The 18,854-nt window shown below is 33.1% G+C and overlaps 2 protein-coding genes and 1 long non-coding RNA gene across 4 annotated transcripts; 2 read left to right on the top strand and 1 right to left on the bottom strand.

Annotated features, from left to right (window-relative positions):
* The first annotated feature begins 7,463 nt into the window (after window positions 1-7,463).
* LOC25490755 (uncharacterized) lies at window positions 7,464-8,548 on the top strand. Of its 2 annotated transcripts, none has more exons than XM_013604657.3 (3): window positions 7,464-7,621; window positions 7,868-7,963; window positions 8,049-8,548. In XM_013604657.3, exons 2-3 carry the CDS (start codon window positions 7,904-7,906, stop codon window positions 8,418-8,420), a joined length of 432 nt encoding a protein of 143 aa, XP_013460111.1. In that variant the 5' UTR covers window positions 7,464-7,621; window positions 7,868-7,903; the 3' UTR covers window positions 8,421-8,548. The 2 variants fall into 2 exon arrangements, with proteins under 2 accessions (XP_013460111.1, XP_024634053.1); XM_024778285.2 differs by having other exon boundaries at window positions 7,469-7,621; window positions 7,901-7,963.
* Window positions 8,549-11,100: 2,552 nt separating this feature from the next.
* On the top strand, window positions 11,101-12,209 carry LOC25490752 (uncharacterized). The gene is made up of 2 exons (XR_003009937.2): window positions 11,101-11,289; window positions 11,604-12,209. It is a non-coding gene; the product is annotated as an uncharacterized lncRNA (long non-coding RNA).
* A 389-nt stretch (window positions 12,210-12,598) lies between these two features.
* On the bottom strand, window positions 12,599-15,923 carry LOC25490751 (probable sugar phosphate/phosphate translocator At3g11320). Its single transcript, XM_024778870.2, has 4 exons — window positions 15,286-15,923; window positions 13,568-13,671; window positions 13,217-13,445; window positions 12,599-13,099 (listed from the first exon to the last, which is right to left on the bottom strand). The coding sequence occupies exons 1-4, from the start codon at window positions 15,727-15,729 to the stop codon at window positions 12,944-12,946; spliced, it is 933 nt and encodes a 310-aa protein (XP_024634638.2). The 5' UTR covers window positions 15,730-15,923; the 3' UTR covers window positions 12,599-12,943.
* Between the last annotated feature and the right edge of the window lie 2,931 nt (window positions 15,924-18,854).

Genomic DNA, 18,854 nt, shown 5'->3' with positions numbered 1-18,854 from the left:
ATCTTTCTGCGATTTCAAAACACCAATTTGATAAACATATTTAAAATGCTAAAAGTAAAAATAGGTTAAGATATGTAAGAAGAGCTTGAGACTTTGATCATTATTCATTAAAAAATACTTGGCATTAAGAAAAGCACCAAGCCTAGTTCAATTTCTCAAAGTGGACAACAATCATTCATTATAAGAACCAAAATCATCACTCAAAGTGGACTACATACTCCTATTGAGCATCAATAATTATCATATTAGATAAGAGAACTCACCCGTTGCAGATTTCTTGACCATACACAATGACGAAGTTTATTTGTTTTACTGCTTTGCCTCCATTGCTATCACCCAAAGGTTATGTAACAATGAAATGAGATATAGTTAGGCACATTTTGGGGAAGCAAAGGTGCTACCGAAGCAAGTTATTAAAAAAAAACATCTCAACTGTTTGGATTTCATTCAACTCAGTTTATTTACATGAATGATAGCTTATGAAAACAACTTATAGTTAATATGACAATATTAAAGTCATTTAACAGTATTAGAGTTAGACTGAGATTGACTTTTGATTTTATTTGATATAGGTGCATTTCATGAAATTTCTCTGCTTTTTTTAGTGTTGAATTAAGATATTTCCAAAACGGCTATGGTAGTCAAAAATCAAATTGATAAAGGATCTATTTACATTTAAGTTCACTAAGAAGAACAAGTGGTTTGGATGGAGATCATGGTTTCTTTGGAGGTTCTAAAGGAAAACTTCATTTTGTTGAACAGCCTTCTAGCTAGAACACTTTTTGTTAGAAACATTAATAGCAGTGTAGAAGACTTTGTTTGAGCTAAAGACTCTATTTGAGGTATGTCTTCATTATTTTTCGACTCTAGCTAATGTATTCTTAAATTTTTAGCAATCATTAAAAAACATTAATTGTAAAACGTAAATGGATTGCTGTTTTTTTTTTTTTTTTTTTTTTTTCTGGCAGCAATATGGAGATATATGTACCATGTATACTGCTTGCAAGCATCGCGGCTTTGTCATGATTTCTTATTTTGATCTAAGAGCAGCACAAAGAGCAATGCAAGCCCTTCAATGCAAGCCATTGAGGTCTCGGAAACTCAATATACATTATTCGATTCCAAAGTTATATTCGTAACAATGTGTTCTGTATGCATAATTCAATTTTTGTAGCCTTCATTTGGATATACTTGGCTGTGCTTTGCATGTGCTATGTGCTTTGCTTTTTTCAATCGCCTCAGTTTCCTACTTTTTATGCTTTTTCTAAAGATGTATTTGAAGTAGATAAAATAGTTACAAAGAAGGGGTGTTTGAATTGTGACCCTTTAAAATTATCCTGTAACTTAAAAAGTAATTCTCAAGTTGAAACTTGGAATGGTTAAATTAATGACAGACTTCAGAACGTTCTGATGTCTGAGTGCCAAAAACAGTTTAACAAAGTAAATGTGTTTGTGTGTGTTTGTGTTTGCAATAAATAAAGAGTATAGGAAAGAGAGAATCAACACACAAAAATTTATAGTGGTTCCCCCAATGTGGGTTAGTCCACTCCTCACAATCTTGTGAGAGTTTCCACTATGATGCTTGAGATAACCTTTCAAATCATGCACCTTACAATCTCTGTTCACCTGAACACCTACAATTCTATATTCTCTAAGCCTCAACAGGCTTGCACCTTGTTGCTAAGTTAACCACTTAGACTTTTACAATCTTTGCTCAAGCTAACATTTTAGTACCCCTAAAGCTAGATGAGACTTGATTACAATTTGTGAGAAGTTTGAATGTTTGTAAAACAAACAAAAGAGGAAGAGGAAGAAGAAGTTATCTTTAAGAAAGATAACAAAGAGTATTGATGTGCACTTATGAGAAGGTAACAAAAGCCTTCAGTGATTGATCAATTTCAATTGCAAGAGCTGAAAACAATCTCAAGTTGTTTATTTGTATGCTTTGCAATGATGCAAGTTTTTCTAAGGCCTTGATCTCTATTTATAGAGTGTTTGGGCTCATATAGCCGTTGTAAGGTGACCAATGGTGTTATGCCACGTGTCCTGGGCCCCATAAACTTTTACTTGAAAATCTGGGTGAACATTCTGAACATCAGAATGTTGATGTGTTCTTCATCAAAATGTTTGGAATTCATGGGGTTCTTCATCTGGGTTCATCAATGATGAATGTCTGATGAGTTTCTGGGTTTATCCACTATGTGACATGAGATTTGTTGGGCTTTATTCACCAGAGAGAGAGAGAGAGAGAGAGAGAGAGAGAGAGAGAGAGAGAGAGAGAGAGAGAGAGAGAGAGAGAGAGAGAGAGAGAGAGAGAAGAGAGAGAGAGAGAGAGAGAGAGAGAGAGAGAGAGAGAGAGAGAGAGAGAGAGAGAGAGAGAGAGAGAGAGAGAGAGAGAGAGAGAGAGAGAGAGAGAGAGAGAGAGAGAGAGAGAGAGAGAGAGAGAGAGAGAGAGAGAGAGGAGAGAGAGAGAGAGAGAGAGAGAGAGAGAGAGAGAGAGAGAGAGAGAGAGAGAGAGAGAGAGAGAGAGAGAGAGAGAGAGAGAGAGAGAGAGAGAGAGAGAGAGAGAGAGAGAGAGAGAGAGGCTTCTAAGGAGCAGCTTCTGAAGTGAAGCGTCTGATAAGCAGCTTCTGAGGTGGAACTTCTGATAGCATCACTTCTGATGAGAAGCTTCTGAAGAGCAGCTTCTGATGTCCTCAGAATCCCAGTTTTATGTCACGTGTACATTTCATGTTTTTTGATGATTCTGGGTTTGCTTATGAACAATCTTATGAAATCTCATCAGAACGTTCTGATCAACTCACTGACCAACATTCTGAACGAACTTTCTGAACTTCAAAATTAGTTCATGAATTCAATGTCCTTTGATTTCATGCATCTTGGTATGATTCAAACATTGTTTCTGTCTGAGTAAAAACATTCAAAAGCGCAAGTTAAATACCAAAGAATTAATCAAAGTTCATTTAATCCTTAATCATTAAAGTTTATTATCTTTAAAATTAATTAGGGATTTTGCCTCAACACTATCATGACTTGATTGCTTCTTTAGGTCAATGCTCCAGAGAAGGATATTGGTCATGGTACACTGATGTTATCTGGTCTTGATTCATCTGTTTTAAACGATAAGTTCAAACGTGTTTTTGGCTTCTATAGAGAAATTAAAGAAGTAAGTGTGCGTTGTTGGTTTTTACGGGTCTTAGTTGCCTGTATTTTCATGTGGATAATACAAGATTCCTTAAATATTTTATGTTTTTGATTGCAAATCTATGAATATCCAGAGATGAAGTATCTCAAATTTATAGAGTTTTATGACGTGCGAGCTGCTGAAGCTGCACTTCGGGCATTGAACATGATTGAAATTGCTGGAAAGCATATCAAACTTGAACTTGGCCATCCTAGGTTTGCGACATGGTGGCGATACCCACTTCCTTTTAGCTATTTATATTTATATTTTTTTGTTCTTTTTAACACCCGTGATAAACATTACTTCTTTTAATGGCTTTCATCAATTTATTTATGTGTGTCTAAGTGATATTTTGTAGATAAGGTTTTATAATGGATATGCATACTTAATATAGATCCCCTTGATGGAAAACTAGGACCAGAAATTGACTACCATAGCCGTTTTGGAAAATATTACATCTAAAGTGCATATTTTCTTACTTTATCATCCAAATGATAAAGGACATGTTCAATTTCATTTATATTTTCTAATTTTGTTTTTTAATATATGCTTTTACCACTTATTATTATTGACTTATTAATCTGGTAGTTTAGGCAATATTGAAGCAACAGGGGACTAGCATGTGAATGATTGAGTGGAGCCTTGATGATGTAGGAGATGGATTATTGCCAAATTATTAGAATTAGAATCATACTTATATCTAATCCTTCTTAACATTGCTAATGACTTTGCAAACCCTAAACCTAAATGGTTTTGGCTCCAAAACAATGCTGACCGTTGGATCTCATCATTTGGCTCAGCATGCATCTCATCCTTTGATCTAATTTGACTTCAAACTTTTATTTCCCCATGCCTGATACATTAATTGCTCTTAGTTATGACTTTCCACCTTTCATGAGTACATTAAATGTTGTTATTGTTTCCCAAAATCCTCCTTCTCACGTTTTTGTTTGTGGCTTCTCCCCTTCCATGATTGAATTTAATGTTGTTAGTATTTCCAATGCTTTTGTGTTATTCCAATGTATAGGTATGATATCCATGATACATGATGAATGAATCTTAACGTGTATATATATTATGGAATCACATCACTCATATCTTATTCTTTTTCAAATTCAATCGAATCCAATGACAAACACCGGCATCCAGACGTTGCTTTCCAACCATGCTTTGATTGGTATGAATCTTCCATCATTTTTGTTGTGATTTCCAGTTTTGTACAGATTAAAGATGATTGTTTTTTGTTGTTTTTTACCAGCACCTCTGAACCCTAATCCCAACTCTGAATTGGAAAGGATTGTCAACGATCTTCGTATCAAGTATAGAACTTACAAAGTCGAGCTTAATTTTATTAACGTGAGTAATTATTTTTATATGCATTTGAGACTCAACAAATTTACATTATTCTCTTTTTAACACCATGTTTCACCTTTTTTGTGATGTTAGGGCATGGTTGTTTTACCCACTATGTTTGCCCACGATTTCGGGGACCAAATTGGGCGCTATGCAAAGCTGGTGGATTCAAACTATAACGAATTTGATGTTTTAGTGGAGAGAAACAATGGTTTTATTTACTTGACAACCGGTTGGCATGCACTGAAGGACTTTTACGGTGTTTCCCTTGGATCTTGGGCGACAACGATGTTTGTGGGAGCAAACAAGTTTGGTATACACTTGAAGGATAGGTTTGGGACAAAGATTTCCACTCCTAAGTTTACCCCATCTATAAAGTTTCAGCTTGAGAAATTAGCTACTCCCTTCCTTAATTTTGATGTTATGCCTTCTCCTTTTGTGCAAGATGAATTGAGTTTTGAATTTTTCTATGAGAAGAGGTTGAGTGGTGATGAGCATGATGAATTGAGTTTTGAATTTGTGCATGATGAGTTTTGAATTTTGATGTTATGCCTTCTCCTATCTTAGTTTCTTTTTAAGCTTACATTTTTATTATTGCAAGTGCTGGTAGAACTTATGGTGAGACATTATTATGTAATTCAAAAATTGTGATTTTTTCCGATAATGCAATGGTGATTTTATGTTCTTTAATCCCTGAAACTTTAGAAATTGTATGCTGGACTTTCACATAACTTCTTTAAAGAATGTATGCCATATGTTAAAGATATTCAATTACTATCAAATAAGGTTTTGATTGAAATGACCAAGCAAGGCACCAAATTCACCTCCTAAAGCTTACAGCAAGATCGAAAAAATCTATTGCATTGCAGCAGTTGAAAATTGTAAAGAGTTGCGCAGGTATTTCCATTGTTGACGTATCTAATTTATTTGTTGTTCGGATTATTTGAATTGTGGTGTCACCGTAATCTTAATAAGTTTACTTTAACGTGTATTCGTGTATGTTTAAAGGATATTCTCTTGAACTTAATATAATGTAGTTTTTGTGGTACGAGTTTACGAAGCTTGAAATGCCTTAGTGTTCAATACAACACAATGTTTTATATCGTCGAAACTATTATTAACTGGTTGTTTCAAAACTCATTTTAGTTTTTTACTATGCGGCATTGCCGCATCTTAAAATATGATTGTCATTCCTAATGTTATAAGTAGTATCACGTGTCTGTTTCAATACACATTTTGGACATATTAAATTGCGGCATTCTTGCATCTTAAAATAGATCGTCATTCGTAATGTTATAACTAATCTCACAAGTTTGTTTCAAAACTCATTTTGGTTTTTTAAAATTTGGCGTTGTTGCATCTTAAATGATATCCTTTCCACCAACATTCAGTACTCCTTGCATATTTTGAATCGCGGTGTCACCGTATCCTTCATAAGTTTGCTTTTAATTTGTATATGTGTATTTGTGAATCATATTTAAGTTAAAGGTAATATATAGTACTTGAAGTGGTGCCATTTTATTAATCAACGTTCTGATATAAAGCAATGGAAAGAAGTTGAAAAATGTAAAGAGTTGCGCAAATATTTTCACCAAGTCCATGGAGCCATGTATCATAATTTACTAATTATTTTAAATCACCTAAGATAATGGCATTCACTATAAGTGGAAATTCGTGTTAATAATAGGAAGGTTATAGAGGTGCAAAGATTCTCAATTGTTTCCATCATGTGACTGTCAATATGGATATAGTGATGGCATTGAATTTCCACTTCATTGTTTAAACCAATATTTTATGCACCTAGAAACCCACTATCAATAAACAGGCGTCTTCCCTATACACTAACTATAACTATTCAAATTACAAGGTTGTGGAAAGTTACCATATTTAATGTCATTCAATAGTTGAACAATTAGATATTCACACACCAGAATTCTTGAACACTATCAATTCATCAGGTCTTCCTAATCACAAGATTACTTTAAAAGTTGGAGTTACTATTATGTTGCTGAGAAATTTGGACATAACAGTAGGGTTGTGTAATGGTACTCGACTGATAGTCACTAAGATGGGAAGATATGTTCTTAAAGGGAGGGTTATATCAGGAAGCAATGTTGGAGAGAAGGTCTACATACCGAGATTGTCATTGACACCATCTGATACCAGAATTCCTTTCAAATTTCAACGTAGGCAGTTTCTTATATCTTTGTGTTTTGCAATGACTATAAACAAAAGTCAGTGACAATCACTTAAGCAAGTTGACATCTATCTTCCACAATCGGTCTTCTCACATGGACAACTATATGTTGCAATATCACGTGTTACATCAAGGGATGGTCTGAAGATATTATTAACGGTTGACAATGGAGATTGTATTAACACCACTTCAAATGTAGTTTATAAGGAGATATTTGAAAATGTGTGACCCAAAATTTGTGTCCCTTAAATACTTTTTTTGTTTATTTATTTTATTTTTTATTTAATGAATAAATTCGGAACTTTTATAACTTTTCCATTTTTAATGTCCCGGGCGGTAGCACGGGTAAAAGTACTAGTTGTTTACCAAACCCGTTTTATTGATCACAGTGAAGTAGGACCAATATTTGCCTGTTCTGTGCACTTTTACGTTAAAAAAACAACTTTCTTCCCCTATAGACAGGGGCGAATCACTCACCTTGAAACATGGTGTGGCACTTGCCACACCAGATTATTCCCCATATTTTTTTTTTCATATAATAAACTTAAACCAAATATAATATACTTTGACATGATTATTTACATGGCTTAGCGGTTTGAGGGGAATTGAACTTTTAACCATTCAAATGAAACAAACATGCTTAAACCAATTAGCTAAAAACTTTTAGATGTCAAAATCTCATCTTTTTAGTATATAAAATAATATATTTTGCTTCATTTGTCACACTGATATCAAATGTCTGGATCCGTCCCTGCCTATAGATATTGAAATATACTGGTTTCCTTCGTTACTCCTTATGCACGTGAGATTGCATTTATTGAAAGAAATCCGATCATTCTCATTACAAGATAAGTTGTTGAAAACGTTATCAAAAGAATAGAAAATAGGTAATAATTGTCTTTGACAAACTCATAATCAGCATCTATCTTTTGATGTATTGCCATCGCTCACACATGCGCAATCGCGCAGATATGCAGATACATGCTTATATTTTTACTTTTCCTCTGTTATGCAGATATGCTCATAGATTGTTTTTTAATCCTCTTCCTCTGTTATTTTATTTTCTTGATTTGCAGTAATAAATATTATAATTTCTTTTCACTTTTCCTTTCAATTTGTTTGTTCTTTTGCAGACGGATAACATTTTTTATTTTTTTGTCTGGAAGCCCATGGATGTGGAATCAGCTGACGTTTTCGCTTCTCAAGACCCTCAACCTCAAGAACAATCGGTAAGTTTTGATTTTTATTTTTTATATAGTCGGTAAGTTTTAATTAATTAATTTGAGTAAATATATCCCCTTTTTGTTTTGTTAGGAACTTTTCCAAGGCCAAGGCGAAGGTCTGCAACAAATCATTACAAATGCTTTGATTCATTTAGCTCCTGCTATTGCAGAAGTAATTGTAGCTGGTTTTCCTCCGCAATATCAATATCAGCAGATTGCTGGAAATCAGCATGATCCTGCCATGCTTAACGGTGATGGAGGAGCAGATCTAGATCTGTTTGTGATGACAAATGATCCATTTAAGCACATGTGGTATGCACATGGATCGGATGGATCTCCCGGACCAGATCCAAATGTCTTCCACGATCTTGGGCTCTTTGGTGATGGATTTGATGCCGTTTTTGCAATTGCCGTACAAAACTATAACCTAGGCCGTTTTTTTGCTGGAATGAGAAAGAGCTAGTTAAACCTAGATATTTCGTTTTGTGTTGCCTTTATAAGTTCTAATTACTTTGATGTTTCGTCAGTTTTTCTTGTAATTTTTTGACTATTTTACAAAACTTATATTTCGTCTGCTTTTGTTGTTGGTAACTTAGTATATCCGATTTTTGCTGATTCACATTTTATAATTAACTATTCCCACGGGCGAATAATTCTTTGTGATGTTAACAAATTATTACTCTAATCCTACCTTCAAATTAAAAACATGCTTGTTTGGTCAAATTAAAAACATGCTTGTTTGGAAATAAAATCAATATTAAAAGATTATCCTTGTCAAAGGTACCCATAAATTAAAATGGGAGGTAGATACTGATTTGGCTACACGACTTTACTGAGTTTGCCTAAATAAAAGATTGGTAATTAAGAGATCCTAATAAGTGACATACATCCATTAGAGAAATCAATTTCGTCAACACTCATTTCATTGAGTATTAGGGAAATTAATTGCAAGACCTCCAATGTAAATCAAAGGATGAAATGTGAGGTAGGTGATTAGGATCAGCAAGCAATAGTTTAGGCATGTAATAAGAGGAAAACAATAATAAAGGTGTATTTGTAAGTTACAGGTAACCAATATAGAATAAAAGATATCACTAATCAGTTAATGAATATAACTTACCAAATGATAACAAAAATAGAATAATTAATAGAATAACATTAAAATTAATTACTCAAAATATATGATGTCATTATTTACGTGCATTCTACCGATAAAATAATTTCTTAAACGTATGATAAATCGAGAAAATTTAGTAAACGATATATATAAAATATTGGAGTGTTACATATAACATTAGAATGTCAAATTTATCATGTCATTACTTAGAAGTTTATGTTAGACCTCACAAAGAATTATTTAACTTACAAACTTCGTTTTCTTGTCCATATATCACAAAATCGTCAGGTTGTTCCATATATATTTCTTCTTTTAGTTCACCATAAAAAAGGCAACTTTCACAACAATTTGGAGTACTATCGAGTTATGAATTGCGGCTAAAGGGACTATTACTCTTATGGATATGATTCTAGTGACTGGTGAATGAATGTCGAAGAAGTCTATATTTTTCTCTATCTACAACCTTTGATTACAAGGAGAGCCTTGTATTCATAAACCATACCATTAGGTTTTAGTTATTTCCTCCAAAATTCAAATACATCTAAGTGCCATGTTTCGTTAGACTATAGAGAATCCATTTCATCGTTTATTGTTTCTTACCATAATTTAGCATCCAATGAGGATATAACTTCTTTAAGGCTTAATGGATCTTCTTCCAATGTATAAACCATGAGGTCCATAATCTTTAGCAGTTATTGCTTTCTTACCTCTTCGAGGTTCTATAACATCACGTATGATGTTTTCATAACTATTTCTGATTACTGAAATGTGATCAGATATACTGCCCCCAATAGTTCTTAATATACAAGGAGAATTTAGTTTATCCCCACTAGTGGCCCCACTATTCTTTAATTTACAGGGGTACTTGCTTCATAGAAATCAATATCGTTTGACTTTATGATCACTTTAACATTTAAGTTATAAAACCTATAAGCATATCCAATGAATACACATTCATAGGTTCTACCGGCGAGTTTAACTCTCTTGGGTTTGAAATCCAAACTTATGTCAAACAATCCCAAGTTAAAAAATAAGACAAGTTGGATTGTCTTTTCTTCAAAAAATTTTTAATTTGAATTTTTGTTCTTAGACTTGGGTACTCTATCCAACATAGATTTCAATTTTCATTATAGAAATTGAACATTTCAAGCATATCAATTTTATTTTTCAAAATTCGCAGTCATCAATAAATATGATAAAATACCGTTTTATCATTTCTAGGTTATGTGCCGTCAAGTTTGCACATATCATAATTTATTAAACATTAGAGATTCAAATTCTGTAAACATTGATTTATATGAACTTTTGGTTCATTTAACCTGCAAAAAATAAAATTGTCTAATCATACAACTTTGGAAATAAGTATAAGTTACTCAAGTATAAAATTAAAAGCTTGTTCTCATAATAAATTTTGATATGTCAAATATTAAAATCACACAATTTATAAAATAAGGAAGAATTTAATTTTGAACATACCATCAAAGGCGCAGTCTTTTCGCACAAGAATGCATGGTACACAAGTCTCTCTTTTAAGTCCGAGTCAACTTAGTCTTATCCAATAGAAATCTGAATTACAGATTCTTTCATATCTTTGGAGCATACATCACGTCCTATAGAAGATTCTAACAACACTTTCTTATTTTCAGCAACAAAATCTTTTCTAGATATATCATATGCTGATTACAGTTTAATGAGAGCATGTATCCGACTTTACGTCTGCATGTTTTTTTATTCGTTGTTTTGTAAGCGTGCTACACGTGACAAACCTTCAACGCTTGCTAGTTGATTTCTAGGGAACTAAATAGTTGTTCAAATATCATTTCTCTCTATATATAATGCAAAATGAAGCAAAAAATTGAAAATATGGAGGGGGGGTAGGGAAAGAGTTTTTCTTAGTTTATTTGTTTCGTGTCTGTTTTGATATGAAGCCCGATGATAAAAAGCCCAAAACAAATCACCTAACCCTAGTTTTTTTTCTCATGCATTAATACCCCATTCTAACCGGGTGAAGATCCTCTCCATTTGGCAAAATAAATGGAGTTTTACAAGTTGGAGAGAGATAGACACACAAAATAGATGGTATGTCCTACCACTAAGTGGGTCCCACAAAAGAAATGGAGAAACACATAAATGGAGACCCATTCTAACCACCCACCAGCCACCACTTCCTCTTCTCTCTCACCCCTCACTCTTGGATCTGTGGATTTGTGTTCGGGTATTTTTTTTTCTTTTTCGCTCTTCTATTCTATTATATTCTTAATCTGCAGATCTAAAGATTTTTTTTTCTTTTTTCGCTATTGTTTTCGCTCTTAGATTTAAAAATTAGATTGTTTTTTAATCCTCTTCCTCTGTTATTTTATTTTCTTGATTTGCAGTAATAAATATTATAATTTCTTTTCACTTTTCCTTTCAATTTGTTTGTTCTTTTGCAGATGTAAAAATAATTATTATTTTTTGCTTTTATTTTCTTTTATCTTTAGGTTTTTTTTTTTTTAATCTAAATTCTTTCTACTCTTTTTTTATTTGCAGATCTGAAGATTATTTGTTTTTTATTTGGTCTTCTTTGTCAAGTATGTCGGATGGAGATGGAGTTGTTGATATCAAGGATGGAGTTCGTGATCTCGTGTTAGAGGACGTCGAGAATGTAGTTGGGGATGGAGTGAATGCAGAGTATTTTCCCCCTGTAATCACACGAGAAATGAGGGTGATGTTAACTCCTCCCCTTGTATTCTCACCAGAATTGAGGGAGACGTTTTCTCGTCATTGGTTCGAGAAGGGAATGGAAGGTGGTAGTCCACCTTCACTGGCCTTTTTTATACGAAATGGACTTGGTCAAATTTTCGACATAGCTCAAGATTGTTTTAACCGAGGTTCTTTCCAAGCCTCCAATTCTGCATCCGGTCATGTTGCTGCTTCTACTCGTGCCACTACTGATTGAATGGTGGACTATTAATTATGTTTTTCATTATGTCGCTATTTGCTATTTTGTGCTCATTGTATAATATTATGTGTTTATGGACTTAATCCTCGGACAATAATGAAAAAAAAAAAAAAAAAGTATTTTATGTGTGTTACATTTAGATGTAATTTTCGCAAATACCATCCTTATGCTATTTGTACTATTATTAATGGTTGTATTACTATTACTATTATTATTATTATTATTATGGCTTAATACATCATTTAGTCATTAATTTATTTTTGGTTTTTAGTTTGGTCCCCTAACTATAAAGGGTCCCTTACGTCTTCTACGTTACTTTTTTATAATCCTCTATGTTAGTTTTTAACTTCAAATGTCTAAGGTGAACCATCTTTAAAAAGGATCGTTGAATCATATAGGGTCTATTGTACTTCATCATTCAAATCCGTTCGTCTTCTTTCCTAATTGATCTCTTCTCTTTTCATGATCTTCAACAACTTCATCAATCAAATCCGGAAAATCCCAAAATAATAAATATAATTAAACCTACTCTTTAATCACCACACAACTATCATTGTCATCTTCATCTATCATATCCAGAAAATAAAAAATAAAAAACTGAAATTATGTTTTTAAAAACTTGCTTCTGTTACATTTACAGGTCAATCCTGTACAAGAGTTAAAAGAACAAAGACAAATGTTACATAAAAACATTCTTTTGGTAGTCAGTTGCATATCCTAACCTATTCTAAATCTAAGCTGAAACGTTTGCTCAGGCTGACTCATCTGTACTCCGGATGATTGCTGAGGCAAATAACTCTATGTAAGACCAGTCACTTGTTTTTGTACATTTTCAACATATCAAAGATCAAACTGCAAAAGAGTTGAGAGGGAAACACCCCCTGGGATGCTTTAGCAGTTTAAGAAGTGGATAGAATCCACATTGACATCATGTATCTCGTTTACTTCGCTTCTTGGCTTCACCATATAGGATAACTCCAATGACTGTAAGAGAATATCCTAACATTCCAGTTACTGATACCGGATTTCTAAATATCAAAATAGAGATTACAACTGCCACAGCTCCTTTTGCATTTCCTAGTACCTGGCAAAGTCATCATGCATTCATGTTAGAGATATACAAAATCACTTTAATCAGAACAATTTTAATGCCAAATAAATTAAAAACAATAAAAAGAAGTGGCAAAGAAACTATAATTACTTGAAGTGTTAAAGCACTAGTGTGCTTTGTGACTAAAAAATTGGTCAAGTTGACAAAATATGCTAGTGTGGAGTTGAAAATAAGTAACCACACAATAGTTGAATCTTCTCTAGCAAGTTGAATGGTAATTCCAAGCACATCTTCCTCCATTATAATTGAAGCAGGAAGTAGGAATGCAACAGCCACTGGTGCCATGTACATAAGAAGGTTCATAGAATTCAGTTGTTCTCTGAAAAATCAAAGAAACTATTTCCTTACAATGAAAGGAGAAACCAACAATTTCATTACAATGGAAGGAGAAACCAACAGGTTTAAAATACAATGGAAGGATAGTTTTGAGATCATTATTACCCTTCAGAAGATAGTAAGACTCCTTGAAGTACTGTTTTGAGTGCTCTGGCTGCTGTAGCACTGATGCACATTATAAATCCAAATAGATGAAAACTTGGTTCTCCCTTCATCCATGTAACACAAAAGACAAATAATAAATCAACATGTGTAAGTTAACTCGTAGAAATCACATTTTCATCCACAATAATAAGGACATTGACACTACAAATCTAGCAGTAGGAAAGATCATCATCCAAAATAGAGATCATTTCTCCCATTCACAAAAGTAGCAGGATAAAACTAATTTAGTGCACACATTTAAAAAAGAAAATTAAAGAAACAAAAGAAAGTCTTAAAACACTCTCAAAGTAATACATACATGATACAATGACCTAAGTTTTATTGAACAATTCTTTTTTTTTTTTGGTAGACAGATGAAATGACAAAGCCATTATAAATTCACACACACAAGTGAAGGTACCAGGGTTCGAACCCCGATCATGACATCCGGCCTAACAATTTCGGCATTTTGCCAGTTGAGCTAGGACTTGTGGATTATTGAACAATACTTTAGTTTTGTTATAAGACAACATAAGAAATTAAGATTTTCCAACACACTAGTATGTATTTAACAAATAATCAACTGTCCATTTTTGTTGTTGAGGGAACTGTCCATTTTATACGATCAATCACGGTTCCATCTTATTTATTAGTTTTTTTTTTGTTTTTATTTTATTTTTTATTTTTATGGTGAGGTAGCCTAGTGGCTAGAATTCACCTTATAAGGTGAATAAGTTGGATGTCTGAGATTCGAACATATAATAATGCATTGTCCTACCAAGTGAGCTTTGCTCCCAAAATTGATTTGTTAGTTGTTTATGCTAATGTGTGCATTTTTTACTGGAGGTATATAAAATAAAATAGGACATTAAAAAGGACAAGAGGTTGTCCCGTGAGCATAGCTCAGTTAGTAGGACAATGCATTATTATATGCAGGGGCCGGGGTTCGAACCCCGGACACCCCACTTATAAGATGAATTCTAGCCACTAGGCTACCTGACCAAAAAAAAAAAAAAAGGACAAGAGGTTTACATATGAAGTTACAACCAATGAATTTTTTTTTGTTGCTGTTTATGCTAATGTGTCAATTTTATCAACCACTTAAATTGATCGACTTTTTAAAATAAGCCGATTAAAAGTTACATATGAAGTTAGGATCCGATAAATTCGAGAGATTTTTGAACATTTTAAGAGACCTATAAAACAAGATTCAAATTACGCATTCATTTTTAATGGTGAGTTTTTTTTAGGATTGAACATTGGGGTCCCCGTCCCATCCACAAATTCAACATGTTTTGCCAACTAAACGACACCAACTAAATAACCGCACCATTTTATAACCGTAGCAAATCTTGGTTATAAACGTGACTTTTGTACACCTTAATTTATACATAAACCAAATCTGTCACCAATTTTCTCTATTTTTCGTTTGAAAGTTGCGTGTTTTCTTGGCATTTATATATCATAAATCATAATAATTCAATTCTTCATATTTGTCAATTAATTGAAGTTTGTTGGCTTGGTGGATAATCTATATGTATTTCTGGTGACGCATTGACCGTTGAGGTTTTCCATGACCCTAACGAATCTCCAAAAACCCAAATCACTTAAACAAAAACTCTTTAAATTGCTACCATAATACAAGAGATAAAAGACAAGAGATAAGAAAGAGGACATACCCCACTAGCAATCATAACACCAGTAACAACAGGTACAAGAGCCATATAAGTAAGCCAACCCTCCCTCTTAAGGGTCATAAGATAAGCAAAAACCGCCGTAAAAAACGGTGTCGTAGCACCAATAGCTTGATTAAAAGACACAGGAAGATATCTTAGAGAAATATTCCCTCCAACCACAGACAAACAAAATATAAGTCCAAGTGATGATATCTTCACAAATTGTACCCTTGATCTCACTGTTTGCAATGGCACCACCTTCATCCATGATATTGCAATGTAACTTAACATTGAACATGCCATCATGTGACATAGTGTTAAGAATATTGGGTACTTGAAACCATAGTTGCTTAAAAGGTACTTGTTTAATAGTAATACACCAATGTTTGATGCATACCAAAAACTTATCAAACTAACGGTGAATAGTTTTCCAGATATTGGTGGCATTGTAACTAGTTAATTGATTTTTTTTGTTGGGTTTTTTGGTTAAAATTTTGTAACTTTGATGGATAAAGAGAGATTTTGAGAATGTGGGAGGAATGAAAGGTGGATTGAGGAAAGGGGTATTGGTTTAGGGGAAGAAGGAGAAGGGTTGAAAGAGAGAGGAAGAGAGGGAAAGACAATGGATGATGCAGAGTGAGAAGCTCTTTGGAGAATTTTGTTAAAAATATTATGAGGGGATATTATAAGTTATACTATTATTAAAATAATCTACTTTTTAGAAAAATATTGAAACCTTTTTGTTGTTGTGTTTGGTAGATAAAGGTGCATATTATATTTAAAGATTAATTATGTTGTTTTTCTTCTTATAAATATACAACGAATTTCATTTTTGGTTCTCATAAATAATTGCTATGTTTGCATACTTACATAATTTTGCAACATGAGATTTTTGGTTCTCATAAAAAATTGCTATGTTTGCCATGTTATGTTTGTGTTTGGCACGCAGAGGGTGGTGAAGCCCTTTAGCTTGTTTGGATATTGGCTAACTACTTTTGTGTTCTTCTTTCGTTGACAAACTCTGTTGTACTGTAATAGTTATTTAGGCACACCTTATGCTTGATAACTGCTTTTGGTTTTGGTTATATAATTCCATTTTGGTTTCTTTAATTTTTTTTTTTTTTTTGCAACATAAGATTTTAGTCTATACTAAATGCAAATTTGTTTAATCATCTTAAATTTTATAATAATTTTTTTGCATACATATTTAAAATATTATAAATAGTTTCTCGGCAAATATACGCTTGAAATTCGATTTATAGGTCCATCTTTTCATTTTTCTTTTGAACTTTTCACGTTTAATAAAATTCATATTTAACTTATTTCATGTAAAAAAACTCATTTCATGTAAATAAACAATCAAATTGATTATCTAAATCAATCAATTTGATAATGACTTAAGTTCTTTATCTGTGTTTTGCAATCACTATTTTGGTAACTTGAATATGTTAACTATACATACTTCCGCAAAAAAAAATAAAAAATGTTAGCAATATTCTCTTTTGAACGCTCTCTCTAACACTCATTCTTTTATGGGGTGATATCAATGTATGTCCCACCATTTTATGTGGGTTCCATTTCTAAAGTGTAGGTCCTACATTGATTTCATCCAATAAAAGAGTGAGTGTTAGAGAGAGTGCTCAAAAGAGAGTGTTGCTATCACTTCTAAAAATAATGCATTCCTTTGCTTCGAGTTTGTGGTATCTATTCATTGATACGTGCATGTGCCATACCTCCCAAAGTTGCACAAATTGGAATTAAAAATATGGCGGTCCCTTCAAATGTGATTGCGGATTTGAAAAGAGTAGTGATATATGTACAACTATTTGAGACAACTTTCATTTTCTCTCTTCTCATTGGTCCAAAATAATAGAGAGAGAAAAATGAAGAGAGATAATAAAAATATAAAGTGAGTATGAGAGATAAAATTGTCTGTCAAAAAGTTGCAATAAAGTGGTTGTACAAATATCATTTCTCTTTGATAGAGTAGTGATATATGTACATGCAACCTCACTAACAAGGTTTTAATTCTTCTACGATCAATAGTTTCACATTTTTATTGATTTTTAGATACAACTTCTGCATTGATACTTTTATTTTTACTGATTAAATGTATAAAATGGAGATCAAAGAATGATTCTTAGATATCATATATCATAATTCACACCCTGCTAGTTCATGTTCTCTCTTTGAGTGGGAGGTGCAGTCCGTCCAGTGTTGGAATCAATAGGGTTGTGTGGTGGTTGGTTTTCCTGGGGTTGCGTGCGGGTTTGGGTGGGGTGTATTTCCTCCCCACCTGGTGTGGCTTCCGGGCTTTCTGTTTGTTCTTTTGTTGCTTGCAGGTGTTGTAGGGGCTTCTGCCGCTTGTGGCTCTGGTGCTCTTTTTGTTTCTCTTGTTGTTTTAGTTTGTGTAGGGCAGTTGTAGGTGTGCCTCGATCTCGTATGTGAGGCGTGGGGTGCTCTGTTTGGTGGTCCTTTGATGGAGTGTCGTTTTGACGGCTCCGTTGGTGTATCTTGTACTACTATTTCTCTCTTTTTATATTTATATATATATTTTGCCATTAAAAAAAATATCATAATTCACAACTGCGTCTGCAAAGCTTCTATCGTTTTCTTTTTCTAAATTGCTAGAATCAAGATTGTTAACTATGAAGCACCGAAAGTGATTGTATATAATTACAAGTGCCATGTCAAATGCTCGAGAACACCTTCAAAATCGTATATGGTTGGTTGGTCAATGAGTTCATTGCAATTGGTGACAAACTCTCAAAATTAAAAGCACTTAGTTTGACTGCTTTATGGATTGGAGTACAAATGTATTTACTGGTTTTCAAATATTTGAGTTCTAACACAACAGGATAAATTTTTTACCAACTAACGCAACAGGATATACTTTTACCAACTAACACAACAGAAAAAACATGATCCCATGATTCAAAGACATGCCAAATATGATGACTAACACCATTCCGGTTTGGAAAAAACTGCACCAATATTCCTCTAAAGTGAAGACATGGTAAGTAGAAATCAAATACTAAAACTAAGCTTTGATAAGAGATATCATCATATGCTATAGCCCATAATTCACACATTATTTCAAGTACATTGTCGGACCAATCACACTAAATATAGCAATGTTGATATACACATCAGAATAATGTAAAATTTTGAAAAGTGACCACAGATGAAATAAAAAGATATGATTGGAAAAGAAAAACAACTTCGGTTTTAACTATGACCAATACTTTTGATAAATAAGATGTATTATATTAAGATAATGAATGAGTAATAACAAACAAAACCAGGGAAACTATAGTCAGTACCTACCATGATATATACCGGTTACCAGATCATATACCACGAATCCATGACACAAACTCTAAAACATGAACAGATTTGCATCCTTAGATACATCTATTAATGCATAATTCTTTAAAATATAGAAGAACTGAGGCTATTTTGTTCGAAATTTACTTAACAAAGCTACAAAATTCTGCAAACATGATTATTCTTCAGCCAAATGGTGAAGTCATTACAGATAAAAATCTGAGAATCAAGTTCATCAGAAAGGA

Source organism: Medicago truncatula, chromosome 3 (assembly GCF_003473485.1).
Source record: "Medicago truncatula cultivar Jemalong A17 chromosome 3, MtrunA17r5.0-ANR, whole genome shotgun sequence".
NCBI lineage: Eukaryota > Viridiplantae > Streptophyta > Magnoliopsida > Fabales > Fabaceae > Medicago > Medicago truncatula.
This window is presented reverse-complemented; position numbering and strand designations above follow the sequence as displayed.